Consider the following 26,830-nt stretch of genomic DNA (forward strand, 5'->3'; position numbering starts at 1 on the left):
TTGGACATTTGATGTGCTCCTCACTATGTTGCAGGAAAGGAACGGCCCATCTGATACAGAACAACATTACATTTAAAGTGAACCAAGAAGACAATGCGTCTATTGCTAATATTTGCAGGAATATTCTTTATTACTTATTAGGGATTGAGTGGGGGGGTATGTGTTTTGCAGGAGGACTAATAAGCAGATGGCCATGAATATAAATTTCAAATGGAATTAAGCAATAGTTTTTGTCTTGCCATAATGCAAGATAGTAACTCGAAATGGAATCATAACTGGGGTTGAATAAGCTAGGAGAGGGAGGATATAACAGTTGAACACCAGAAAACATTGAAGTAACCAACAATGATATTGGCTATCTTTCCTATCCTTTATCAGTCATCACTTCACAGAGTTTTACACCTCAGGAACATTATGTGATTCCAATGTACAACTCCCATGGGGTCAAAGACAATAAAATTACTATGAAGCAAGGTTATCTCTAGGAAAGGGCAGTTGATAAACACCTCAAAAAGGCAACATAAAGTCAACTGTTAACCATTCAGTGAAACAGATGAATCTATAGTGTACAGTATAATTATAGAATAAAGACAACTAGAGCTTCTGGGTGATGGTCGTTTAGTGTTAGTGTGTCTACATTGGTGTTCCATTCTGCGCCATTCCGGGAGACATCTACATGTTTTGCAATTCACAGTTACCTTAATATACAGTAAATCATTGGGTAACATAGAAAGAAAGAAACAGAAGTATGGTTGAAATGACTCTGCTGCATAACCTCTCCCTGTGTGATGACTCGGCTAAGCTTCCAGTAAAAGCTTAAAGGTAATCGAGGACGCGTGTGCGTGCATGTGTGCGACTTTATAGTGCCGCCTATCAAGCTAAGCCTATGGGCTGAGAACACGGCGATGGGTGATATGGCGCACGCTGCCCGAGTGCCATGCCTGGACTTGCTTTGCTCATTTAGTGATCCATACATGCTTAAAAGTATACATGTAACCTAGTCTGCAAGCTCATGTAAGTGTGTTCAAAAATGACCCCAGTTTGTGGTACTGCACCAAATCATCAGGGTTCATTAAAATAATATAAAATCTTGACTTCAGTAAATCTCCATGCCATCCACTTTCCGATGAAAATATGATGAAAAAGATTTATCGTATAATATTTTCTATGTAACTGTTAGGGTGAAGTAGACATGATTTTGCATGACAAATATGTGTGACACCTGCCTGGTGATCAGTGTCTTGTATTATAAGTAATTGAAATTTGGAAATTGTTTTTGTATATGAGGGAAGCTGTTCTCTCTCTTGAACTTTGGACCGTAATGCTTACTGATTAAAGATGTTTGTGGAGGCCATTGTAGGAGCCAGATAAAAAAAGGATCATTAAAAAGACATTAACTTTAGTAATACTTCCTGTTGTGGAAAGTGACACAAATCCCTATGGAGATAAAATGTTAGCAAACAGATTTCTGCCATTCAAAAGTGTGATAGATCATTTCACTTTTTGAGGGTTACAGAAAGTTCTCAGTACTAAATAAGCATCACTTCAAATCCACTTATAGAATGTATTTTGTTGGTTTAGTTTTCAAATGAAAGTGTGTAAAGTGTGTAAAGACCAACCCTTTAAAGTGAGCTTCCATTGTGGTCCAGACCTGCTTTATAAACTATTACATAACGGACAGGGCTGTCTGGGTCAACTCTGTGGAGCACTTAGCTGAACTGCTCATTAAGAACCAGCCTCATGTTTGTGATTTGGAACCTAATGCTACTGTCGCCAAGAGTTGAATGGAGGCCTTTGAGGGAGACTGCTCTCTGGCCATTTCAGTGAGGTGATCTCTCTGGCTATCTGAAAGCTCCATACACTCCCTGACACTTCCTGACTGTCACACTCAGGGGAGCCCCCGGGGTTCAGAGCCATCCGGTGAGCCACCATTTTAGTTTCAGCCTTTCTGATCAAGATCCATGCCATTCATTCAGGTCTTTTGTCTTAGTTCACTTTCACATGCTGGTAGATAAATTCCTGACCTTGTCAGTGTGAAGTCACTGTGAAGAATGCGCTTCAGAAACCCCTCTAAAACAACCTAAATTGGTTCATTTGACTCAATGGCAACAGTTTATAATATCTATCCTTAACATACCATTTGTAAATCATTTTCAGATAATAATCTATGAACAAAGGTTTCTGATTAAATAGAAATAGGAAGACTAAATGACAAGTAATGATACATAAACAATTCATGAGGCTGATCAAGTTGGATTTACAACAATTTTGAAGGTGTAGTGTCCTAACTGAGATTGGTCTACTACAATACCTACCTACGGTAGATCTCTACTTTCAGTCCCTTCTATCACAACATAGATACAGTATCTGGGTTGTAACCTGTTTACATCAATCTAAACCTTCTATTAACCATAGGGATAATTTTATTCATTTACGGAATTGCGCACTTACTAATACTCAAACACTACTAATTGTTTACAAACTATTTGTTAATAATTAGTGAACCGCCACAAACAATTTAGGAATGACACATAGATGATAGTGATTGTAGAGTTTTACCCGTGGCACATTTAGCCATGAAGGCCTACAGTCCTCCAGTTTTTGGATTCACCCAGTTCTTTGTTTTGATGCAAACTATGAAGGTGTCACTGGAATTTCTCTTTGAGTACATTTGCCTCCACGACCAAATTGTATGAACCAATTAGATAGATTTGAGCAATTAGTAAAATGAGTTCCCCACTGTCACGAATGGTTTCACGGGTCACAGAATTTTTGCGTTGTCTGTTCGGCAACCCTGAACCCTCCAGTATGTTTACTCAACTAACTGCTCTAGATCTGCATTGGTCCATCCAACAGGCTCTCATACAGTGTGCAACTTTCTTTGTTGTTTTTAGAACAGTGTATACATACATTTATGCATCACATAGCTCTACCTTATGATTCTCTAGTGACCTAGACTTTATAGCCTAACAACCTGCTGAGACAATTTGTTAGAATCTGCTAAATGTCTTTTTTCAGACACATGGCTCACTCCCAAACATTTGGAGTGATAAATGTCTGTATTCAAACATTCTGAACATACCTCTGCTCATAGTTTGACCCCCTGCAAATCAAAATGTCATTCCTTTTTAAAATGTCTCTGCCGTTTTACGATGTTACTGCATGACATCTCTACCAAAAACATCTCTGGACCTAAAACACTTCAGTGTTTGGACAAAACATGCTTCCTAGCTGCAGTTTTGAGCTTTCAGACTTATTCCTCAAATGTGTGGTGTCAAAGTTGGAATCAAGTTTGACAAAGTAGCCATGAAGTATAGTCTTAGGCTCTGAGAATCCAGATAGCCCAAAAGCATACACTACCATTAGTGTCCAACAAGTGGATGGATCCAACCAAAGTAGTGATTGGTCCTTGATAGTACCTGGTCAATCCTCCCCCAGCACACTGAGCACTTAGTGAGATGGTCCACTGCTGGAGATGGTGGTGGTGGGGGGGGGGGGGGGGAGGCAATACTTTATGGAGGCAGGGAAGCAGAGATTTAAAATCCTAATCTTTAGCCGTAAACAAAGCTTAGCACAGAATCCTACATTATTTGACTAGATGGATATACTCTCATAAAGGTTGTTGTTGAAGACTGTCTGGTGTTATAATGGCCTTAAGTTAACCCATTTTGGTGATGCAACTTTTTGACATGCAATATCAGGAAAAGCCATTAGCCAGTTCTAGCTCTTGGTTTTGAGCCCATTTTCAAAGACCATCCATGTTCAACCTGTCTTAAAACATGTTTTGCTGTGTACTTATTAACTTTTACTACTAATATGCAAGTTCACGGAACACCGCTTATTGCATGAGACGTTTCCTGTCATAGGATACTGTCATATAATATGTCATCACACTTATTCAATGTCAAAATCAATGCATTTACGAAAGCATACCTTTGATTGCACAAAGTATTTTCAGGGAGTTCTTTTTCCAGTTGTTTTCTTAGCTGTGAATCATTGTCAAAGATGATTTCACAAAGGATGCATATCTTTGCAAGAGGGTAAATGAGAACAAACCATACTTTCTTCCTTCCTTCATCCATCAATTTATTTGAACTCTACCTTTAATGGGTACTGTTACCAAAGTCACACTTGTTTATCTAAAGGAAATCTTTGTGACTATGAGCTTGCCAAAGGGGTACAGTTAATGATTCATTATTAAGTTATAACTTAACATAACACTTACTCCAAGTTAAAGGGATATTTTGAAATGTATTGTGATATTATTGTTTCCTTTAGAACTGGTATTTGATTGAGTTTACGAGACTATTCTTATCTGATTCTTTAATTGTAGTGGCCCAAGCAGCTTTAAACCTAGCATGTTTTATGACTGAATCAGCTCATTCAATATTCAGATAAACAGCATGTGCTCATACAAGTGCAAATGCACAGTGTAATTTACATTACATTTACATTTAGTCATTTAGCAGACGCTCTTATCCAGAGCGACTTACAGTAAGTACAGGGACATTCCCCCGAGGCAAGTAGGGTGAAGTGCCTTGCCCAAGGACACAACGTCAGTTGGCATGACCGGGAATCGAACTGGCAACCTTCGGATTACTAGCCCGATACCCTCACCACTCAGCCACCTAACTCCCAATTATATATTCTATACCTGACTGCTTCTTGCAGACTTGTTCTGTTTGTGGTTCCAGATGTCAGAGTTCCGGCCATTCATCACAATAACCGTCTGTCCGGTGCAGTAAGCGTAAGCAGGTAATATCTGAGAGGTTTGACCCTGTAGTATTACTCCATACCCTGTTAACATTAACCACAAGTCGTTTCAGTTCTTTTCCACCCTCCACGTTCTTTTCCCTCTATTCATGCTGTCCATCTAACCAAGACTAGCAAAAGACGGGCATTTAACCAGACTGAAGACGATCGAATGATGACCTCTGTGGAGAAAATATTCATAGTACCCTTTCCATTTGTGTGCCAGAGGAAAGGAGATTTTGGGTCTATGCTCGCCCTGTTCAGAACAAGTAGCAAAGATAAAGCAATTCATAGATGGTATTTGGCCTCCAGAAATAATCTTATGTGTAGTCATTGTTGTCTTTTATCTGTCTCACATGGGAATTTTAGAATATGCTCAATTGTCTTTGAGTGAGAGGTCTGACTCAGAGACAAACTCATGGAGATCTCTCTGAGCATGGGGTGGGGCTCTAAGTAAGGTTTATGACATATTACGAAATGTATTAAGTGTCCCAAAATGCGGCAAATCAATCGGCTGACCTTCCATCAACTTCAAGAGTGCTAAACAAGGTAAAAGAGCTTCTCCCTTTGTAGATAGGACGGAAACACATCATCACAAGACAAAGTTTAATGTTACCAGTCTCCAAGTCCAAAAGAGCAGAGAGAGGTAAAAGTGTAGAGGGGGAGGGAGGGAAGGAAAAAGGAAACAAGAGCAGGACAGGGGAGAGGGGCGTCTGGTGTGTGTGTGGGGTGGGGGTGGGGAGGCCTGGTGATGGAGGTGTGTGTGGGGGGGGGGGGCTGGGGGGGTAGGGGGTTGTAGAGAGGGAGAGACGAAGCAGAGGGAGGGAGAGGGAAGAAAAATCCTTTTGGATTTCTCATTAATTCAGCATGCCCTTCCCTTTTCACTTTTTTCTTTAAAACCCGCCTCCTTCTATTATCAGTCCCAGCCTTTTAAATGCCTGTTGCTGTTGTTTGTGAGTACACACATTACACTGGACCACCACAGGCCCCCAGCCAAACCAGCCTGCAAAGCCACCATGAGAGAATTCAAGAGCAAGGCATTCTGGAGGGCCGTGCTGGCAGAGCTCGTCGGGATGACCCTCTTCATATACCTCAGCATCTCCACAGCCATCGGGAACCCCAATAACACTAAACCAGACCAGGAGGTCAAGGTTTCTCTGGCCTTTGGATTGGCAATCGCCACCCTGGCCCAGAGTCTGGGACACATCAGTGGAGCCCACCTGAACCCTGCTGTTACCCTGGGCATGCTGGCCAGCTGTCAGATCAGTGTCTTCAAGGCAGTCATGTACATCGTGGCCCAGATGCTGGGGTCTGCCCTGGCTAGTGGCATTGTGTTTGGAACGCGTCCAGACAACACAAACGCACTGGGAGTAAACGCAGTAAGTACCACTTTGAAATGAATTTATTCCAAATGTGTGGAGGAGGTGTGTAGTCTTGAGTCAAATAAGAGGCTGATCTGTCCAGAAAATGTTGAGTGCAAATTAAAAGAAGTTTGTCAACTTTGTTATAGCCATGTAGTTTCAGCTACAACAGGTTGCATGTGTTTTTTATGTGTGCAAAGACACTGTAAATGTGAATGTAAACTTGTTCAATACATTTAGACTTACTGAAATAGCAAATGATTACGTTATGCTGCACCAGCTGCAAAAGTTTGATAAAGAAAACAGTGTGATGATAAGCATGCACCTGCTGTTGAATTGCTCAATGGTACAACAAAACTGTGTAAAGTAGACAGAGTATAATGAACTGGCTCTCTTAACATGTCATCACACTTCTATTACAATTATGTAATGCAATGCTATTACAATTGCATATATTGCTGTAGTCTTTCAAATCCTAAAATGTAAATGTTGAGTTTGTCAATGTATTTCGGGGGTTTCCTGCCATTGTAACCAGCACATTTTTCAACAGACTGCAAAATTGATCAAATGACAAATGAGCTTGACAAACTGTTTGGAGCTTGGACAAGCTGTTTATTTGGGGCTTTTTCTCCTCTGTCTTGCAGCTCAATGGTGTCACTCCAGGACAAGGCGTGGGCATTGAGCTCCTGGCCACCTTCCAGCTGGTCCTATGTGTCATTGCAGTCACTGATAAAAGACGACGTGATGTCACAGGGTCTGCTCCCCTGGCCATTGGCCTCTCAGTCTGTTTGGGACACTTGGCAGCTGTAAGTTACTTAAGAGTCAGCCACGGTATCTGTCTAGACCATGCATCTTATTTTAAGACATAATATTCACAGGAGCAACACCTGAGAGAGACAAAAACATGTTTCAGAGTTGTTGCTCATCTAATAACATTGCATTTTAATCACAAAAGTAAAAAATAATAATTGGTAGACTTTTTAGAAGTTAGAGATCCTACCTCTTCATGTTGTTGTGATTGTTTATATTTACAGATCAGCTACACAGGCTGCGGCATCAACCCTGCTCGCTCCTTCGGCCCCGCACTGATCATGAATGATTTCACAAACCACTGGGTAAGTCATTGTGCTGTATTGACACATTCCTCGGCTTAATGTGTGGGACATTAAATCCACAGCCAGACAGCTCAATATTTTCTTCTATCTCCAAGTCTGTTGAATACAAAGAATAGAAGTTAATGAGCAACAGTATCTCCATTGTTTACGGATGAGCTATTAGAAAACAATGTTGTGAGAGTACATGTTATCATGTAGGTGAGCTCATCATGTTAGTCCCTGTAGTCCAGTGTAACCGTGGTGTACTGACCTGAGGTACTGGCCTGTTGCAGGTGTACTGGGTGGGGCCAATGTGTGGAGGTGTGGCTGCCGCTCTCATCTACGACTTCCTGTTGTACCCAAAATTTGATGACTTCCCTGAGCGTATAAAGGTCCTGGTCAGTGGCCCTGTGGGGGACTACGATGTCAATGGAGCTGATGACACAACCGCCGTAGAGATGTCCTCAACAAAGTAGAGTCATGAAACCAGCATCATATAGTGTATAGTACTTTGAGATACTTATATATGCTCATATAAAGAGTTTAAAATGCCCTTTAATATGAAAGAATGTTGTATTATTTCATATTGCTGATAAATAATGTTGTCATAGGGAAGGGGCATTTTGTCATAGGGAAGGGTCATTAGTTAAAACAACACATTTGTTTACTACAAACTATTTGTTCCCAAACTATTCATTTGAACATGCACTTCAGTTTTTGAGAGTCCTAAAAGAGACAGAATATGTATAAAACGAATTCCCTTATCAGTATTCTATGTAGAGTTTTTGTAAACATATTTCTATACATTTGTTTCTGTATGACTTTTTATTTTTCATGTATTGTGTGTGCACTCCTGAATTGTCTTTCACTTTTGTAAGTAAATAAAACAGCGGTTGTTAACACTTGCCTCTAATTTTTTGTTATTTAATCATTTTCAGAAATCTAACTCCAAACACTTCTCACTTCACATATTTCATTCACTATTATTGATAATGTTGTATTATATTTTAATAATTTTGAAACATGCATGGGTTGTTTTAACAACAAATGTTGCAAACATAATGCTTTCTGTAGCTGTTATAAAGCTGGTAACTAAAGGTTTGGCCGTACTTAACCTGCAGTAACCAATCACAGGACTTTGGAAGGCAGATGTTTGACTAGTTTCTTCTTCTGACCTCTGCTGTCCTCTTCTGTCTAAAATTAGCCTAACCTTTCTGACCTGTGTTGTTGGACACAGTAGGGAAGGAGAGGTTTTCTTTTCATGATTCAAACTTCTCCCTAAGTCTTACTTATCGACGAGTCTGACTTCAGTGTGAGGCCTGTAAAATACTGTAAAAGAGGACTCAACAACAGAAAGAGTTTAAAATATATACATATATACAATGTGCTATATCACGTTACTGTAGTTACCAGTAATTGTCAACAGCAATTGGGAGCTTAAAAATAAAATGCATTCAACTTTGGCTAGTAAAAAAGCATGCTTTTTCAATGTAATTAACATTCATTCAACAGTGTGAATAGAATGAAATGTAATTAACATTCATTCAACAGTGTGAATAGAATGAACTGCAAAGATTGAAGAGATTGCCACCTAATAGTCAATATAATTATGATTCTTTAAACTGCCTATTCTGAATGGGACCATTAAATGTATGTGTACTGTCAGTGCCGGTCCTAGCACATTTGGTGCCCAAGGCAAGGTTTACAAACACTGCCCCCCCCCCCGTCCCCCCCCGTCCCCGCGGTTGGCGCCCTCTGCTGGTAGTGCGTTTGAAACTCCAGGACAGCGGGAGGGTTAACTTAAATGGGTGCACTTTGGAAATTGCCGCCCCTCTCTTCATGCCGCCCTATAGGAAGGACCAGCACCGTGTACCCTACAGAAGTTGGTTTGAAACTGAATAACATCGATCAATTCGAGTTCTGAATACGTACGACTCATTCCATCAGAACTTTCATTGACTCTGTGTCACGTCATCTGTCAAATCTTATTTTCTTCATTCTTTCTACCTCTGACCTCAGACAGTAAAATGTGTTATAATGTCCTGCAGCCTCAGTGCCCTCATTCTATTTGGGGGGATATTCTGACTTCCACTGAGGTTCTCCAGGGCCTGGCAGTGCCTGAAGTTGCTGAACATGATCGTATTTGTCCTCATCTGCTTGCTGGAGGCCGCTGGACATGAGAACAACAGCAGCCCAGACCAGGGGGCCATGGCCTTGCTGACCCAGGAGCACCTTCATGGAGCCCAGCTGAACCCTGTGCTACCCAGGTCTGTTGGTCAGATGTCAGAGCAGCTTCTTAAGAGCTGTGTTCTGTGTCCCAGTACAGATGCTGGAGGCGTTTCTGGTGAGTGGCCTTGTGAATGGCCTAACACAACACATTCACTTGGGATAACAAGGTAAGGGTGTGCATGTGACTGCAGCTTTGAGTCGTTTATAACTGAATATGTGCCATGTAGTCCATGTGTCTGAGTGACATTTGGGAAATTACTTTAAGTAGTGCAGTTCCCTGTAAAACGTCTGCTATGCATTTTTCTGGGCTGATCCTAGGTGTTGTACGATGTTTGCCATCTCTTGATATGAAGGTCAAAATTGAATGGAAATAATTCCCTTTTTGCTGTTACACAGCCAACCTAGACTTGCTCAAGGGTAATCTGCGATGTATCCAATCAGTAGGTCCATTCATCAACCTGCCGTGAGCAGCTTCTGAAAGGTGTTTCTTCAGAATTTCGTCTGTTCAATAAGCTATCGCTACTTGGCAGCCCTTACAGAGTCTGGAACGGCAGTGCCTTATCTTGTAGCTCCCTCTGTTTCATCCATCCTTTGATACATGCAAATTTCATTGTGCTTTCCAACAGGCTTGAGTCAAGATTCATAAATCCTTTCCTGTTCCCTTCCCCAGCTGACTGGAATCAACGCAAGTCAAGATGTTGCCATCGAGCCTCTGCTCACGCTTCAGGTGGTTCTGTGTGTCATAGCCTCTTTTGATGTTGAGGTGACGTCAGGGGCACCCTCAGGTCAAGTGTTTGGGAACAGAATAAGATTGAACAACAAAAGAGAAAAGGGATGTAACAAAATGTGGTGAACTCAAGTAACTGTTTGTCCTGTTCCTTGATCCTATTTCTGTTCCGTCCCTACCTTCTTTCTTGATAAGCCTCCTTTCCTTATGCACGTTTCCTCTTACCTCCTCCTATCTATACCATCTATTTCAAGTCCCACAAGTCCCACCAGGTCAACAACAACCTCATACCACAGCTTGTTACTCTAATATGGTTGATGCCATATTATATTGTTATTTAAACAACCGCAACCACCTCCTCCTTATACTATTTATTTCAAGCCCCACAAAGTTAAGTATGGTCTCATACTACAGCCATTTTATGATATGCTATAACACCTGTGGAAAACAGGATTTCTCTCCTCACCTGTTGATTGATTTATTGCTGTATAAAGGCATACGTGCATATGGGACCTTGGGGCACCAACTCACAGGTTGAGTGGAATGAGATGCAGATAACCCTACAGCAGCTGTACCATAGCAGATGGAAACAACAATAATAACATTAGAGGAGGCTTCATTTGGTCTCAATAATCTGAGGGTCAGTGGTTAAAGGGGTTCTTAAGAATTATAAAGTTAATGTTTATTTTAAGTACATAATAATATATAACAACGTAAACCAATCTATAGCAACGTAACCATCATTGACACACAAACATAAGACAATAACACAAAACCACCTGTCCATGAATCAGATGATCAGAAGTAGCGCACGCCCAAACAGCGTCTCACAAGTTCTGATGCCCTGGCAATCTTCAGCTTCGATATTTAAAGGAGTACCCTGGAATTTGTCAAGCATCTTGTCTCTCTAAACAACAATCAATCAGTATAAATGTTGAACACATTCTTCTCCAAAATGGATGTCTTATCAAGAAAGGGTAATCCAGCATCTTCTCTTTAACATGTTCCTAAAAACATGTTAACCCTTAAATCACCCAGACTTCCTGTCTCCGGATTTCCCTCCCTGATCAAACTAATCTCCATTGTATCAAGAATCTTAGATAGAAGCCTGTAAAAGATACCCACCCTTCCCCAACTCCTTTTCTGCAAATTGTAAGCTTGTCTCAGGATGTTCCTTAACAATGAACAAAAGAGCTTACAGTTCAACCACTATTAAAACACATTAATTGTACATAAAGTACATCCAAAAATGGTATTACATGACACCACAGGGTGACAGTGTCAAGGCGTTGTTTTTTTTTTCTTCATCTTGCTTTTTCTGTCAGCCTCCTCCCACTGTTGCTACAGGGTGAAAGTGTATAAATTCTACTTGACCAGCTCTGCTTTGTAACGTTAATGTCAAAGACGACACTCTAGAATGATGGCAGAACTCAAAACGTGGTTGTTTTGGCGGGCAGTTATGGCAGAGTTGATTGGCATGATCCTTTTTATTTTCATTGGCATTTCTTCAGCCATAGGGAACAAACATGCCTCATTCCCAGACCAGGAGGTAAAGGTGGCCTTAGCGTTTGGACTGGCCATCGCCACCCTGGCCCAGAGTCTGGGACACATCAGTGGAGCCCACCTGAACCCTGCAATCACTCTGGGCCTGCTGGTCAGCTGTCAGATCAGTTTCCTCAGAGCAGCACTCTACATTGTCGCACAGATGCTGGGTGCCATCATAGCTAGTGCTATTATATATGGAATCAACCCAAATTCATCAATAGGGGTCAATTCGGTAAGTGTTTTTGCCTTGTTCTGGTTATGTAATTAAGTTATCTGAAGTGTGTTTGGAAGATGGAACAATTAGGACTCTGTTTTAAGCAACATTGAATAAAGAGGTACTTTGACCAAATCATTTTGAAAACTGATAGATTCTCCTGTCTCTCTCAGCTAAACAACATCAGTGCAGGCAAAGGTTTTGCCATAGAATTCCTAGCCACACTCCAACTGGTCCTGTGTGTCATTGCCGTCACTGATAAAAGGCGTAATGATGTCACTGGCTCTGCACCCCTGGCGATCGGCCTGTCTGTGGGTCTAGGGCATCTCGTGGCTGTAAGTGAAGCTAAAAACACATTCATCTTGACACTAGAGTTTACTGTATAAACAGACTTGAGGACAAGCTGCAAAACCCTCTGCTTAAGTGGACTTGATAATGGAATGATACAGTATAAACAAAGTAAAATTTGTGCTAACAAATTGTGCTAACATCAGGGAAGATGGAATCTTTATAATATACAACATGAATTACATCTGTTTATGAAAAGAGAAGTACTGTTCCAACAAGCAATGTTAGAAGTCAGACAAGCACCAGTCCTGACAGTTACCTTTTCACACTAAGCTTTCTCAGGCTAGGACAGAGCTTCATGTTCTGAAGATCCATCCTTTCTTACATGGGAAAGAAATCATGTTGTGATGTTGATATAATGCTTAATTGCAATGGCTGACACAGTTGTGACTTCTTATCCACAGATAAGTTTCACTGGCTGTGGAATAAACCCAGCAAGATCCTTTGGGCCAGCGTTGATTACGGAGTATTTTGACAATCATTGGGTAAAGTAAACTTTTCACAACTTTGTGTTTAGTTGTGTTTTGACTTGATCGTGTTCTCATGATAACCATCATACTTTTACAATTAATGGTTTCTTTGTGTAAAAGACAATAATTGTCTATCACGACTGTCCCCTCCCACATTCTGATAAAGGAATATTGCCAATATTTCTGCTCTCACATTAGGTGTACTGGCTGGGGCCGATGTGTGGAGGCGTAGCGGCAGCTCTTCTCTACGACTTCCTCTTTTATCCTCGAAGTGATAACTTCAGCAACCGCTGGAACGTCCTGTCCAGTGGTCAGGAGGCGGAGAGTGCTGCCCCTAACGTTTCTATGGATGGCAGCAGCAGCCCAGTACCCAGTCAGTGGCCCCGACACTGAGGGTCTGTACTTGGTCTTGTCATCTGATCTGCTGTAGATGTTCTACTTATCGCAGCGATGGAATATGAATGTGCGCGCACTGTCTATCTCTGCCATGTTTGTTTTTTATTGAACTATTTTGTCAAGCGTTTCATGCCTGTGATATTTTGGGTCCTTCATTTGGGTCCTACTTGTATGACGAGTTGAAGAATATTGTCTGAATAAAGAGTGTGTTTTTCATTTACTCACTTTGCAAACTGCAATGACCTCAAGTCACAGCCCCAAACACTCCCAGTGTAAGACAATGCCCCAGCAGTATCCACAATTGACCTGTTTAACTGTTATGAATCTTTGTTAACCTTGAAAAGGTCTCATGTGCATTACAAACTGTAGGTCATTCCATTCAAGGAGTCTGAAGGCAGTCCAGCATAACAATGATCAAACATCACAACAATATAAATGACAATAGAGCATTAAAAAACGATACATTTTCGACCCAAAAAAAAACACCCCACTGTAATTAGTCAAGTGGACGTTTCCTCCTTGGCAGTGTCACAAGTAATGTTCTTCCTACAGTAGCACACAGTCCCTCTCATGTGCTCCTTTAGGGATGTTTAATGGACCTTCCACCCTGTGCTAATCATTGAGTAACCACCAAGCCTATTCTGAACGGAGATAGTATAGTACAGTAAGCCCTCCAGAAAGTATTTGTGAGTTATTCTTGGCTGACCCTGGCCTCTCTGCATGAATGAACATACCCTCATTGACGGTTCTATTAAGACAAACTTATTATTCTGCTCTGTGTGAGATGATCATTAACCTAAAATGTTTTCACTCCAATTGATGTCGTAACCTCACCGGAAGATGGAGCAAACAAGGTCTATACCCATTTTTGCAACATGGTTTTTAAGTATTCCGCATCCGTTTGGAAATGAATGCTACAGTTACAGTTCATTATGCCAATGTCATAGCAAATAATGGGTTCAATGTGAACATGTTCATGTGAACCATGATTGCAGGAATATATTTAAAATTGACACATCCTAGTCTCACTAAATGAGCATAGAAATGGCATAAAAGGTGCACTGCAAGATATTTTTCTATCCTTCAAATTGAGTGAATGTTCAACTTCTGAGGGCAAGCCTGGCTATTGTTATTAAGTCGTCCTTCAACAGCATGAACAAAGCTAGTGTCCATGTCCAATTGTTTGATTCTGAATTTCTTCCATCAAATAAATCTTTTCTGATGAGATCATTGGGTTGCCAATTTTTTCAACAAATCTGATTCTACTTGCCATTTTGAATTTCATACATGGCAAAACCTGCATCTGTATCACGTCTACTCAAGTATGTACTTGTAAATTTAATCAGATCAGCAATTCAACCCATTTCTGGTCTCTGGATACCTGTGGATAAATGTTTATCCAAATGCTTTAGTTCAACTATGTGGGAGTTTGAAGAGAAGGTCACCCCCCATCCACACCCCCAACCTCTAACCCCTAACCCATCTTCAAATTCCTGGTTGTGAGCAATGTCGAACCCTTATCTGTAACCACAGATAAGGGTTCACTCCCTTTCTGCTTTTCGTCAGTTATTGGCCTAGGCCCAAAAACCACGGTAGAAGATGGGGAAGGAGGGAAGGAACTGTTTAGAAATGAAGAAAAGTAAATAGCGCAGTGTTATCTTGACAAATGCAGAACTAGGCATGCAGTCAACGTTAGAATGAGGTGCCACAACAAACTGCTGGGTCAAGTGGTCTTCTTTTTTTTTGCATACACCCTTACTATTGAAGCATGAAATGTTGTCTCAGCTATTCACAACAGCCAGATAGTGACACTCCTGGACCACATTTCACAGTCATGTTGTGCTCAACTGAAGTGCAACAGTCAAGTTAACCATCTTTCCTTTTCAACTGACACAGCCGAATCACCCTAATTCTCAGTATTTTCTAACACCTCAGAATGCTAGTAGTTGTGCTAGTCACTCTAGTGCTGAGAGAACATAGGCTACTGATTGCACAGATATTTGATCCCTTCGTGCACAAGCCACTTCAAAGCACATTGCCCCTAGAACTGCCATGTGTAATTTTAGCCAACAAATAAGCAATGCAGTAAAGTAAAGTATTATTCACTGGGGTGATAGTGTGGTGGGCATACAACTAAAAACAAAGATTAGCATCTACACGAGCTGGCATATTCTATAGAAACAACAACCTATGGGCCATTTTCGCAAGGCCTGCTTACCTACTTACTTTTGTACTTTCTTATTTGTGTACCTACCTATTTACTTACCTACAACTTATTTACTTACTTGCGTGTTCTCTTTCACACACACAACAGTGTTTTCCTCTTCTATTGGGTGCCGGCACAATGTTGAAGGCATGGGAACAAGCCTTAAAGCAGATTATATTGACCTGGCCTTCAGGAATGGCAAAGAAGGGTTGGCGTTTAGATGTTAAGGAGACGTTGCCAGCCTGATAATTAGGAAACTTGGAGCCAGTGTTCTTTTAAGAGATCCTATGATGGAAGAGAGGACACAGAAGGCATTCAGCCACATTCTGCATGTGTCAGGATACTAATGAATGCTCTCAAGAAACCACCATGCTGTGAACATTTCAGCTGGTTTAAGCTTTTCAACACCTCATGTGTGCTGAATGCAAATGAGGATAGATAATATGTATAAGAACGTAACTACCTCTTGGACCTCTTTGGCAAATATTTTACAGACACAAAACATTAGCATGCTGACATGCAAAATATAAGGATATGGAAACAGACACACCAGGGCTCTCATGTCTTATCAAACGTTTGGAGTGAGATTACTTGTCAACGTTTAGGTAGGCCTACTAAAATCCAGGGGGCGAGGGGGGGGGGGCGAGCAAATGACTTACATCTAAAATACCTTGTAATTATTTATTTTTTATATCATACTATCTTAATTCACATCCTTACTGGTTCATAGTACAGTGGTGCTCGGGCCGCATTTCTGTCCGAAAGAATAACCGAGCTCGACCCCGGTATTCGGGCTCGAGTCAGGAGGGGAGCCACTAGTTCGTACCTAGCTTATACTGCCACCTCGCGTTCTTAAACATTTCTTATAAAACAAATGGAGAACACACCACGCCTGCAAGTTACAAAATATCTAGCAAAAAGATAACATGTCATTATGTATCTGCTAAGTATAGTAACGTTAGATTATGACTTTTACAATAAATTCACGCTTTTTTCTTTTGGAATATAATTGTTGATCTACTTTTCCGTTTCCCCCGGATGTACAACACTAGTCCGGCCAGGGTCAGTTCTGCGTTGCGGCTGCTACAAGCTAGCAGTAACAGGGGAAAAATGTCTCCGTCCTTGTTCAATTTCATCGATGCTAAAGACAAATTTACTGTAAGAATTGTAACGTTATAATTGTATGGTAATGAAGTTAAGAACGTTATAGCTAAGAACATTGTTTTATTTGAAGACAATTCAATAGATACAATTTCCTGATAAAAGTAACTAGCTAGTTAGCTGGCTAGCTAGTCATACAAAACCCGGTTGTAAGCAGGCTAGCACGAACTAACTAGAGCAAGCAGCAGCAGTTCGACTAAAAATGATAACAACCGATGCAATTCACCAGTACTTTACTAGATGTCTCAAAAGCTTTCCATGGGGACAGTAGACCGTGCTGAACATTAAGAGCTTACCAGGGCGTTTACTGCCTGGTACAGACAGTGTTACGATGTAAATTACGCTAGTGTTTTGCTAATATTAATACAGTGTTATTTCTTGTTTCACTCATTTAGGCTTCGACCTTAAGTGCACTGACTAACAAAAACAGCAAACCGTTGATCAGCGCATTCAACCAGATCACTGGGAAGTAAGTAACAAGCTAAACGCCAGTTCATTAGTGTCTTTTCTCTCTGCACACCGTCGTTTCTTAGCTAACAATAGTTCTTAACATATCTTTCCTGTCTCTGATTTTATTTCTCTGCAGTGAGTTAGAGAAGAAAACCACGTTCGACCAAGCTCTGAGGGGTGTGTTGGAAGAGCAAATTGTAAGTCTTCTGCTATAGTCTGTGATGAAGATGTAGTTTGAGTGTATAGTGTGTTAACAGTGGCTAAGTAAGAACCTCTGACTCCCATTCAAATATTGTGTGCCTGTCCTTCTGAATATTATTATTATTATTCTTTTTTGTACAGGTAGAACAGAAAGCAAGCTGTGATGACTTCCTTTCTCTCATCTATCTCAGCATTGATGGAGTCACGGAAGGTAGGCAGTTCGCCTTGTTAGCCTACCTCACTTCCTAAACACGGTCTGTAGTGAACTAAGAGAGATGGATAATGATGTGCTCCCCCACCTCCTATCCAGGGATCTGTTCGGCTACTACTCCTTTCCTCTTGTTGGGAGATGTGTTGGACTGCCTTCCTCTGGACCAATGTGATAAGATATTCTCCTTTGTTGAAGAAAATGTATCTACCTGGAAATCGGTAAGGAACTGGAAGCTCTACGTATGCTTGCTTAGAGAACATTGGAACCATGTCCGTCTTTCCCCAGCACAATTTTAATATTTTGGTATTGTTTTTCAGAACTCCTTCTATACGGCTGGGAAGAACTACTTGTTGAGGATGTGTAATGGTAAGGAGGCAGTTGAGTTTAGGATTCAAATCACCATGGATGACTTTTTAGTCACATTCTAACACCGTCCTCTGTCTCTGCAGATCTGCTGAGGAGACTGTCCAAGTCTCAGAACACAGTGTTCTGTGGGAGAATTCAGCTGTTCCTGGCTCGCCTGTTCCCCCTGTCTGAGAAATCAGGTGCGAGTGGCCTGTAGATATCAGCTGCTACAAGCGGCCTCTCGTCACCATGGGATTGCATTCAGACTTCCTCCTGTGTTTGTCTCAGGTTTAAATTTGCAGAGCCAGTTCAACCTGGACAACATCACAGTCTTCAACAAAAATGAACAAGAGAGCACTCTTGGGCAGAAGGTGAGGGCCTTTCACGTGTCGGACACCTGCCTGCTGTTTGCATTCGGGTGAAACACTGTTCCCTCATCTGTACCCGTGTGTTCACAGCACACAGAGGAGAGGGAGGATGGCATGGAGGTGGAGGAGGGGGAGATGGGAGACGAGGACGCCCCTGCACCATGGTAACTCAACATCGCCGAATCAGCAGATCATGTTGGTTAGATTATGTTGGCTGAAATAAAAAAAACATTGCTAATGTCAATTTGATATTATTATTGACGTGTAACACACTGTCTTCACTTCCAGCTCCATTCCCATCGACTACAACCTCTACAGAAAGTTCTGGACCCTCCAGGACTATTTCAGAAATCCTGTGCAGTGCTATGACAAGTTCTCGTGGATGACGTTCCTCAAGGTAACCCCCGTAGAGATTGACTTCAAAAGAAGAAGGAGAAGAAAACATCTTCAAGGCAATTCAGTGATGTGTCCTCTCTCAGTATTCAGACGAGACGTTGGCAGTGTTCAAGAGCTTCAAACTAGACGACATGCAGGCCTCTAAGAGAAAGCTGGAGGAGCTAAGGACCTCTGGCGGAGAGCACGTCTACTTTGCCAAGTTCCTCACCAGTGAGAAGGTGCACCATCTCTCCCTGTTTCGGCCATCATGAATCAGTGCACGGCTTGAGTAAAAAAAGGAACCTTGAACCATATTATACACATGGGTTCATTATTAAGCTCTCGTGTCCTCTCTCTGCAGCTGATGGACCTCCAGCTCAGTGACAGCAACTTCAGACGGCACATCCTCTTGCAGTATCTCATCCTCTTCCAGTACCTGAAAGGCCAAGTCAAATTTAAAAGGTATGGAGGTGAGGGGGGGGGGGGTTTACTCTGTACCATGTCCTCTGTCGTGTAAATATTGGGCACGCGGCTCTTCTTCGGGGGCACAGCCTTGAATAGATGTGTCAGAAGCCACAGGAAACTTCAGGTGTCTGTACTTGTTGCCCCTGCTGCAGCTCTGGCTGTGTCTTGAATGATGACCAGTCTGCGTGGATGGAGGAGACCACCAAACTGGTTTACCAGGTCAGCCTCTGGCACTTAAATGACACACTGTTCACAATGACATGCTCAACTTGTGTGTTGGGATTATGGATTGCAACTTTAGAGAATATTGATGCTAAAAGCTGTTTCCCCGTAGCTCCTGAGAGAGATCCCACCCGATGGAGACAAATTTGCCACAATGGTTGAGGTAAATTTCTGCATAGAGATATCTAGCCATGTGTTTTACTTCTATGTAGGTCATAGCATTTCAGACAACATTGATGTGAAATGATATGTTCCTTTTTAAAAGCATATCCTGAACACGGAAGAGAACTGGAACTCTTGGAAAAACGAGGGATGCCCAAGCTTTGTTAAAGAAAGGTAAGACAAACAAAATCTGTCAAATGCAAGTGTACTTTATGGTACACACAAAGGATTGGATTTGATGCAAGTCTGGAAGTCCTGGCACACCTCCTTCCAGACTCCCAAACCCAGACACCCTCTCACCTGTATCTCCCCCTCTATAGACCAGCAGAAGACAAACCCAAGAGGCCCACAAGGAAACGGCAAGCTCCAGAGGACTTTCTGGGAAAAGGCCCTGATAGGAAGGTCTTCATGGGAAAGTAAGTATTCGGTACTCCATAGGATTAGATGACAGATCACATCAACCCAAGACTCTACATCTCACAACGTCCTTATCTTTCAGCGATGAGTTGACCAGACTGTGGAACCTCAACCATGACAACATGGAGGCCTGCAAATCTGACAGCAGGTCAGTGTTCCTGTCGGTCAAACAAACTGGGGATCCCCACGATCCTGCTACGAATGAAAAGATGTCCTCAAGTGTAGGAACCGGTGATTTAACCCCTCCTTCCTGCAGGGAGTTCATGCCATCCCTGGAGGAGTTCTTCGAGGAAGCCATTGAACAAGCCGACCCCGTCAACATGGTGGAGGAAGAGTACAAGTACGTCAAGAACTTTCACAGTGTCACAGAAGTCCTCCATGGCTAACCAGACCTCTGAGATGTAGTTCTTCTCCCTTCCCCGCGTGTTCTCCGCAGGGTGGTGAGGAACTCCAACTATGGCTGGAGAGCTCTCCGCCTGCTGTCCAGGAGGAGCCCGCACTTCTTCCAGCCTACCAACCAGCAGTTCAAGAGCCTAGCAGACTACCTGGAGAGCATGGTCATCAAACTGGCCAAGGAGCTACCTGTAAGTGACCCCCACTGGGAGCACACCCAGTCGTGACCTCAGTCAAGAATTGACGTTATGTTTGCTCCGATGACACTGATAATTCACCCATCACCCCCTCCCCCCCCCACACACACACACACACAGAAGGACCTCCCCTCCGAGGAGATCAAGACTGGGGAGGAGGATGACGATGACAACGGAGACAACCTTCTCAAAGAGAGCAACGACAGTAAGACCAGTACCAGTAACGTCACCACACGCCACCTAGACATGCTAAGAGATGAGAGCATGGTCATTTCTTGGTCACCCATTCGTGTTTGCTGTTGTCCCCAGGCCCAAGCATGCAGAGCAAGCTGGTTTCCAACCAGCAGATGGATGAGATCGCAGCCAAGCTGGGGGCTCAGTGGAAGGCCCTGGCGGTCCAGCTAGAGATGAAGGCGGTGGAGGTGCGGGAGATCGAGACAGACAGCGAGGACGTGGAGATGCAGGCCAAGCTGCTGCTGGTGGCCTGGCAGGATCGGGAGGGGCCCCAGGCCACTGTGGAGAACCTGGTCACTGCCCTCAACACAGCTGGCTTCTCCCAGATGGCAGATAACCTCAATGAGGCATGAACTGTTGAGGCTGTTTCGTTGTTTTAATTGGCTCCATATGTCAGTACACTCACTTTAGGTAAAAAAATAAAATAATAATTGACACTTTTTGTATGTTAAACCTCAAGGGACTAATCGTTTTCCTTTCTTCAATAAAGATGTTTTTTTTTAGAGACTTGACTTCCATTCATTTTCACATGCAGTTCGGAGAGCACAACAAGGTATATTTTGGTTGGTATAACAGTTTATTTTCACCATCCATGAAAAGCCATCAGTCAATAACTTAGTACAGAGACAGTGTTGATCATTGAAGGTCTTACACATCGTGGCAGGGTGGTTAGGATGACTGCATGAGATTGAAAGTAAAGCATATTTGCCAGAGATCAGGGATATTTGAACCAATCCAGACATCATTCCCAAGAACATCAGTAAGAGCAATGTGCATGGTTGGTTTGTTTTACAAACCATGTATTCTACAGACCTCAAGTGAGGGGTTTTGAGCTTTTAATTTGGAAGATAACAATACATTTGATAAGTACCAACAAAGGATACCTGGGACACCTGGTACTAGGCCCAAACTTTCTGTACAAGACTATTAGTTATGACTACAGAGGAATACTTTGCTTTCTATGACATGAGCACCTTATCAAAGGCTTTAAAAAATATACAATGTGTATAAAACATTTAATGGAACTGCAGAACTAGACTTCAAAACCGCTCAAGGATCCAGTCCAGAGATTGCCTCTTTCATTCATTTAAAACCTTTCAGCGTTAGAATGTCAGGTTATGGGTCAATCTCATTGACATCCTTCATTGAGAAGGGAGATGACATTTAAATGAGTGACTCGAATCCTGAAGAATACCTCTCTGAAATGTATGCAGGATGAAGTCTTACAAGCATCCTTGTCAGTTACAAAAACAAAATATTAAGGTCATCAATTTTGAAAGACACCCAGATTTATTGCACATCTATGCAGACAGTGCTTGGAAATGGCATTTGTTGTTTTGTCTTCTTTCTCTGCAGTTACTGATCCTCAAGTATTTCCAATCGTCGAGGTCCGTACAGCAGAACGTAAGCTATGTGCCAGTCTCCCCCTCCAGACAGTCTCAGTATGTCTTCTGGAGAGACCACGCTCACCTTGTCGTCGTCAAACTTCACCCATTCATCTGTTGGTGGTGGGAAAACAGACTAATTGAGTACAATTATTTAGGAGGAGCTCATTTATGTGAGCTGTTCCTGTGGTGCTAATGAACTTGTCACTTGGGGGACTCCTAGAGGGTTGCTGTTGTGTTACCTTCTTTCCTCTTGACCCAGCCAACGTAATGGCCTGAGGAACTGGAACGTCCCTGGTGCGTGAGCACGGCCTGCAGGTCGTAGTAGCCACTGTTGTTGGAACCCAGGTCTGCAGGGGAGAGTCACATGTTGAATGGGTCTATGACTTCAGGACTCCAGGATCTGTTATAGGTGTGCAGCATTCAAACTGTGACGCGACCACCTACCGTCAGAAAACGAGAAGGGCTCGTATTTCACTTCCTTTGGTGTACCGCTGGCAGACTTCACAACCTAATACAAACCCCAAGCAAGAATTGTAGGTCAAATTCATGGTACTAAACACATGTACTGAAGACACAAATGTTAGGACACCTGCCTTCAGGGGCTGGTTCTCCAGCTTCTTGTCTTCGACCTCCTTGAACTTTGACCTTATTGTCACCATCTTCTCCTGAAGCTCTGAGGTGCACAGCTCGTAGACATCCAGCATAAGTGGGAACTTGACATCCTGGTAGTTACAGAACACAAACAAAACACAGTCTATAGCCTCACACAGAACACCCATTTGACTCAAGTCACTACCCTTGAATCATTTCCCAGAGCTTTCGTAAACCAACCTTAAGCACTTTGGCATTGACTGACTCCTTCTCTTTGTAGAAAAAGCGGACCATCTGAATAGTCAGATAGGCAGGGAGGCGGCCAAGTTTAGACTGGAGGATGAAAGACACATTAAGCATTGGCTCGAAGAAAATTGACAATCAACCACCCCTAGCTATATGTTCAACATACGACTGCATCTCACGACTGCATCTCACGGTTCTTTGAGAAACTAAAGTGAGAGTTGAGAGCTGAGGGTGAAGACTCTCACCGATTTTATATACAGGGCGTTTCTGTTCAAAGATGGGGAGAGCTTGGTGATTTCTTCCTGCAGTCTCTGGAGGAAAACACAGACAGTCGAGATGGGATTAAATGGTGGTTGCCACGGCGACAACCAATCCCCGTGAGCCTGTTCAAGTGCGCGCGCGTTTGTGTTTTCCTGGGACTCACCAGCCTCAGGCCGGTGTTGAGGTATTTGACCTCCTGGTTGATGAAGCAGCTGAGCTGCAGCTGGCTCTCCTTGCCCTTGGTGGGCTCCTCCTCCTCGGACTCTGTGCATTTCATACTGGTCAGGACGGGGTTAAGGAAGAGACTGCCACGGCACACACACAAAAAAAAACACACAATTCACCTTGTGAGCCTTGACCTATGTCAACGTTACCCTGGTGTTCATCATCAAATCGCATTTAAAACACCGCTCTACACCGTGACAATGTGGCCATGTTTTGAAAAGAGAAATCCCATGGGGCTCATAGAACCAATAAACGGAGAGGAACGGAACTCAACCAAGTTGAAAACGGAAGACGGCAAGGATACGTGGTCTCGTACTCCACTCCAAAATACTGGTCAATGAAGTTCTTCTTAGCGGCGGCGGCGGCAGCTCCACTCTCAGTGTCAGTCTGAGATGTGGAGGAGGGGAGAAAGGTGACTACCACACTTGCCAACGATGACGCACACTCGCTCATAGGCTGCAGCAACGTCTTCCACAGTAAAGCGCAGACGGACTCACCTCCATGGGAGTCTCTGGCTCCTGATGCTCCAGCTTCTGCTGGAGGACTCTCATCATCTGCAACCAGCACTCGTTGGCATCCTGGGGGGAGGGAAGGAGACAAAAGCATTCAAGCTTGGCATGGAGTGACCCAGAGACCTTCATAAGACAATGCCAGACGCCTTCTGACCTGCTGGAGGTACTGGCCCTGGTCCCCCTTTTCAGCAAACTGTGGGAAGGCCATGTGCAGGAACTGCAGCAGAATGATAGGGGGTAGGCTGGATGAAGTCTTGTCCATGGTTTCATAGAGGTCCCGGAGGGCTGGAGGTTGGGGAAAGGACAATAATTACTTCACAGGCAAACTATGTATGTGTACCAAGGGCTTCAGGAGCAGGTCTGGGTGCTTCCTCTGACCTGCTGTGATGTACTGGGATGGAGCGTTGGCCCCTGAAGATCGCAGAGCACCTTCATACCTACAGAGGGAGACAATGACATGCACAGCCATGAAAGAACAGATTGGGAGTCTAGTCCTTTGTTACACATATAAAGAACCACAGCGCTGAAAACGTTCTCATAAGTGAAAGGAGGCAGGCATATGGATATGAACACAGGTTGAAAGAGACTTCCAGTTTTGTTTGCATTCATCCCAATGGGCAAACATGCAGGAAAGCCCACCTTTTAAGTGCAACTTTCAGCTCTGGCACAGAGCGCAGACACTGCACCGTGGCGTTCATGTAGCACGTGTTCCCCAGGTTTGTCAGTCCACATGGTAGCTCCATCTACAGAAGCACAAGAGCAATTGGAGTTACTTTCTTTGCCAAAGCTGTGCCCTATAAGAGTCCTGCCCCAACCACAAAGTCAAATGTCATCCGTGGTATGAGGATCAGACAGTCCAGTGAGCGGTGGGTTCCTTGAAGCATGTTAGTCAACATGGGAACTCACTGCTGAGGCCAGCTGCTCCTCAGTCATGTCCTCTACAAACATGGGCCTGACCACCGGCTCCTCGGGCAGGGCCTCCGCAGAACCCATCATCAACAGAGTCATCCCCTGGGGGAGCGGAGAGAGACAAAATAGAGAGGAATAACAGGAGGAAAAATAGGAGAGTAGAAACAGAGGGGAATCAGATGACATCAGAGACATTCAACAAAGAGAAATTACATGTTATAATGTAATTTTTCAATTTTATGAATCCATCAATATCAAAGAGGGATGTATTTGGTGAATTGCAAACAGAGTCTAATGATTGAAAACACTTACATTCTTCAGTTTAATGTTTCCCCACTCATCATCCTAAAACAAATAGACCGATTAACCTTTTTTAAGGAAAACATAATATTCACAATATGCCTATTATCGAATGTTGCATTTCTGATTTAGCGCTAGAAGTTGGATAAGTATATACTATACCTTCAGAGTGCCTCCCTTTACCATAACCTTCTGTCTCTCTGGCTGTACTCCTGTCAGAGCAAAGAGCTGAGCCTTGAACACCATGGGTGGTTCCTCAGTGTTCAGTTCTATTGCGTCAAACTTCTCCTTTCCCCATTTAACATTCACTATTGAAGAAATAGTATCACATTTTTCAGACATAACTCTTTTAAATATTAAGTACACACACACAGATGTTGATTGGTCTATATCAGACCATCAGCCACGAATGACACAGCACAATGATGCCTAGCCACTATTCAGCAAAGTCTACAAAGAGATGCTTCACGCTCGACACTGAGCTAAATATTTATATTTTATAAATAGTCCACATGTACGTATGATTTCAGTTAGCACTTAAGTATCCTTAATTTGCCCGGTAGCAAAATTGTTAGTAAATCATGACAGTGTGGCTAACTATCCAGCTAGTTAGCTAGCTAGCAAGCTAATCAGCGAGTTACTTCTTATGGCTTAACACGTTAGAAAACTTCCAAACAAAAAACCTACCCAACTAATAACCACAGTTAAGATATATTATTATATATTGTATATATAGTTATTATTATATTATGTTGTAAGGAAGCTACTGTAGCTAGTTAGAGACTGTGTGCTAAGGAAACGTAGCTAGCTGACAGGCGAACTGCTTTATTATAGCAAGCTAACGCAGTTACTACTACTAGCCCAGCGGCTGAGCTGATGTTGATGATCATGAAAACTACTTGTTAAGCACTTAGGAAAAACATAACACTGTAGCTAGCTTCGTAGACAAACGCTAGATAGTAGCGTTTGTCTAGTTGACAAATGTAAGTTGGTCAACAGCGTGCTCTTTTTTCAACATGTTTTTGACAATAACCACCTAGCAAGCAACCTAAATACTTCCTTGCAGTAGCCACCGGTGCAGAAGCCACAGATAATGTTAGCCGCCTTTACGGCCTAGCTAGGCTAGCTTGTCAATGTACGCTAATGTGTGGCTAAGCTAATGCTAACGACATTACCAAAACACGTGTAAGTTATGTCAAAATTGGTGTAGAAAAGTCTCATTAAAGTGACTGCAACGTAATATCCAGTTACCTGTAAACACCGGCATCTTTTGTTGTAAGAGAATCAATTTCAGTCCACCAAATGTCTGCTGAGTTGGGTCCTTTAGCTACACCGAACTTCATTCAAACAGCTCCTTCTCACAATGACGCTGCAACTGCACGCTGAGAGGGGATCGATGCGCTCCACACAGCAGCTATCCAGCCTAGTCCTGCAGCCACCACGATCTTCATGGATTAGAATGGGATTTTACTGCTATAATATTCTGCATTGGTAAAGGTTGTACACACACACACAACCTATCAACATGGTGAGAGCGCTTTATTAACCGTTTCACTTATTTTTCATCTTGATCACACTGTATTGATGGATTGGAGTTTGAGAAAAATGGGGAAAAAGTTATAAAAATAATAATTTTATTAGATAAAAAAGCCAATCCTAACTTCCTGGTAACCTTCCTTAATAAAAAGACAATGTGTGTGTGCTTACCTTTTTGTTTGTAAAAGTAGGCTAGTAGTAATACTGTCATGATCCCTCTGTCCATCCTGGTCTGCTGTCCAAAAACTCCCTTCATTACGTCCTGTCCATTCTATAGATTATAGTATCCCCCAAATGGTTATTCCTAACAACCACATTC

The 26,830-nt window shown here is 42.6% G+C and overlaps 4 protein-coding genes across 4 annotated transcripts; 3 read left to right on the top strand and 1 right to left on the bottom strand.

The window, feature by feature from the left end:
* The first annotated feature begins 5,698 nt into the window (after positions 1-5,698).
* Positions 5,699-8,109, top strand: LOC134036667 (aquaporin-1-like). The gene is made up of 4 exons (XM_062481697.1): positions 5,699-6,131; positions 6,758-6,919; positions 7,148-7,228; positions 7,501-8,109. The coding sequence occupies exons 1-4, from the start codon at positions 5,769-5,771 to the stop codon at positions 7,681-7,683; spliced, it is 789 nt and encodes a 262-aa protein (XP_062337681.1). The 5' UTR covers positions 5,699-5,768; the 3' UTR covers positions 7,684-8,109.
* Positions 8,110-11,460: 3,351 nt separating this feature from the next.
* LOC134036846 (aquaporin-1-like) lies at positions 11,461-13,342 on the top strand. Its single transcript, XM_062481970.1, has 4 exons — positions 11,461-11,940; positions 12,096-12,257; positions 12,675-12,755; positions 12,939-13,342. Exons 1-4 carry the CDS (start codon positions 11,581-11,583, stop codon positions 13,131-13,133), a joined length of 798 nt encoding a protein of 265 aa, XP_062337954.1. The 5' UTR covers positions 11,461-11,580; the 3' UTR covers positions 13,134-13,342.
* Positions 13,343-16,364: 3,022 nt separating this feature from the next.
* On the top strand, positions 16,365-21,050 carry thoc1 (THO complex 1). The gene is made up of 21 exons (XM_062481913.1): positions 16,365-16,500; positions 16,899-16,972; positions 17,090-17,150; positions 17,296-17,365; positions 17,465-17,583; positions 17,683-17,731; positions 17,815-17,910; positions 17,999-18,081; positions 18,169-18,242; positions 18,367-18,475; positions 18,558-18,692; positions 18,815-18,915; positions 19,071-19,137; positions 19,253-19,303; positions 19,406-19,476; positions 19,623-19,718; positions 19,802-19,867; positions 19,976-20,059; positions 20,156-20,303; positions 20,430-20,514; positions 20,619-21,050. The coding sequence occupies exons 1-21, from the start codon at positions 16,381-16,383 to the stop codon at positions 20,894-20,896; spliced, it is 2,037 nt and encodes a 678-aa protein (XP_062337897.1). The 5' UTR covers positions 16,365-16,380; the 3' UTR covers positions 20,897-21,050.
* Positions 21,051-21,810: 760 nt separating this feature from the next.
* Positions 21,811-26,420, bottom strand: usp14 (ubiquitin specific peptidase 14 (tRNA-guanine transglycosylase)). The gene is made up of 16 exons (XM_062481671.1): positions 26,227-26,420; positions 25,138-25,283; positions 24,988-25,020; positions 24,673-24,777; positions 24,406-24,509; positions 24,145-24,203; positions 23,921-24,051; positions 23,752-23,832; positions 23,559-23,641; positions 23,193-23,307; positions 23,014-23,079; positions 22,763-22,855; positions 22,525-22,653; positions 22,376-22,439; positions 22,171-22,278; positions 21,811-22,042 (listed from the first exon to the last, which is right to left on the bottom strand). Exons 1-16 carry the CDS (start codon positions 26,240-26,242, stop codon positions 21,900-21,902), a joined length of 1,476 nt encoding a protein of 491 aa, XP_062337655.1. The 5' UTR covers positions 26,243-26,420; the 3' UTR covers positions 21,811-21,899.
* Positions 26,421-26,830: the final 410 nt, after the last annotated feature.

This window comes from Osmerus eperlanus, chromosome 16, assembly GCF_963692335.1.
Source record: "Osmerus eperlanus chromosome 16, fOsmEpe2.1, whole genome shotgun sequence".
Classification (NCBI taxonomy): domain Eukaryota; kingdom Metazoa; phylum Chordata; class Actinopteri; order Osmeriformes; family Osmeridae; genus Osmerus; species Osmerus eperlanus.

What these genes read in the sequence shown, in the direction of transcription:
- LOC134036667 (XM_062481697.1), top strand. Translation starts at nt 5,769, where the DNA reads ATGAGAGAATTCAAGAGCAAGGCATTCTGGAGGGCCGTGCTGGCAGAG. An exon ending in ACGCACTGGGAGTAAACGCA is followed by an intron (nt 6,132 to 6,757) that starts GTAAGTACCACT and finishes TCTGTCTTGCAG; the next exon opens with CTCAATGGTGTCACTCCAGG. An exon ending in ATGATTTCACAAACCACTGG is followed by an intron (nt 7,229 to 7,500) that starts GTAAGTCATTGT and finishes GGCCTGTTGCAG; the next exon opens with GTGTACTGGGTGGGGCCAAT.
- LOC134036846 (XM_062481970.1), top strand. Translation starts at nt 11,581, where the DNA reads ATGATGGCAGAACTCAAAACGTGGTTGTTTTGGCGGGCAGTTATGGCA. An exon ending in GTCTAGGGCATCTCGTGGCT is followed by an intron (nt 12,258 to 12,674) that starts GTAAGTGAAGCT and finishes TCTTATCCACAG; the next exon opens with ATAAGTTTCACTGGCTGTGG. An exon ending in AGTATTTTGACAATCATTGG is followed by an intron (nt 12,756 to 12,938) that starts GTAAAGTAAACT and finishes CTCTCACATTAG; the next exon opens with GTGTACTGGCTGGGGCCGAT.
- thoc1 (XM_062481913.1), top strand. Translation starts at nt 16,381, where the DNA reads ATGTACAACACTAGTCCGGCCAGGGTCAGTTCTGCGTTGCGGCTGCTA. An exon ending in GTGTGTTGGAAGAGCAAATT is followed by an intron (nt 17,151 to 17,295) that starts GTAAGTCTTCTG and finishes TTTTTTGTACAG; the next exon opens with GTAGAACAGAAAGCAAGCTG. An exon ending in CCAAGCTTTGTTAAAGAAAG is followed by an intron (nt 19,477 to 19,622) that starts GTAAGACAAACA and finishes CCCCCTCTATAG; the next exon opens with ACCAGCAGAAGACAAACCCA.
- usp14 (XM_062481671.1), bottom strand. An exon ending in GAAACATTAAACTGAAGAAT is followed by an intron (nt 24,778 to 24,987) that starts GTAAGTGTTTTC and finishes CCGCTCCCCCAG; the next exon opens with GGGATGACTCTGTTGATGAT. An exon ending in GGAGTGGAGTACGAGACCAC is followed by an intron (nt 23,308 to 23,558) that starts GTATCCTTGCCG and finishes CGTCCTGACCAG; the next exon opens with TATGAAATGCACAGAGTCCG.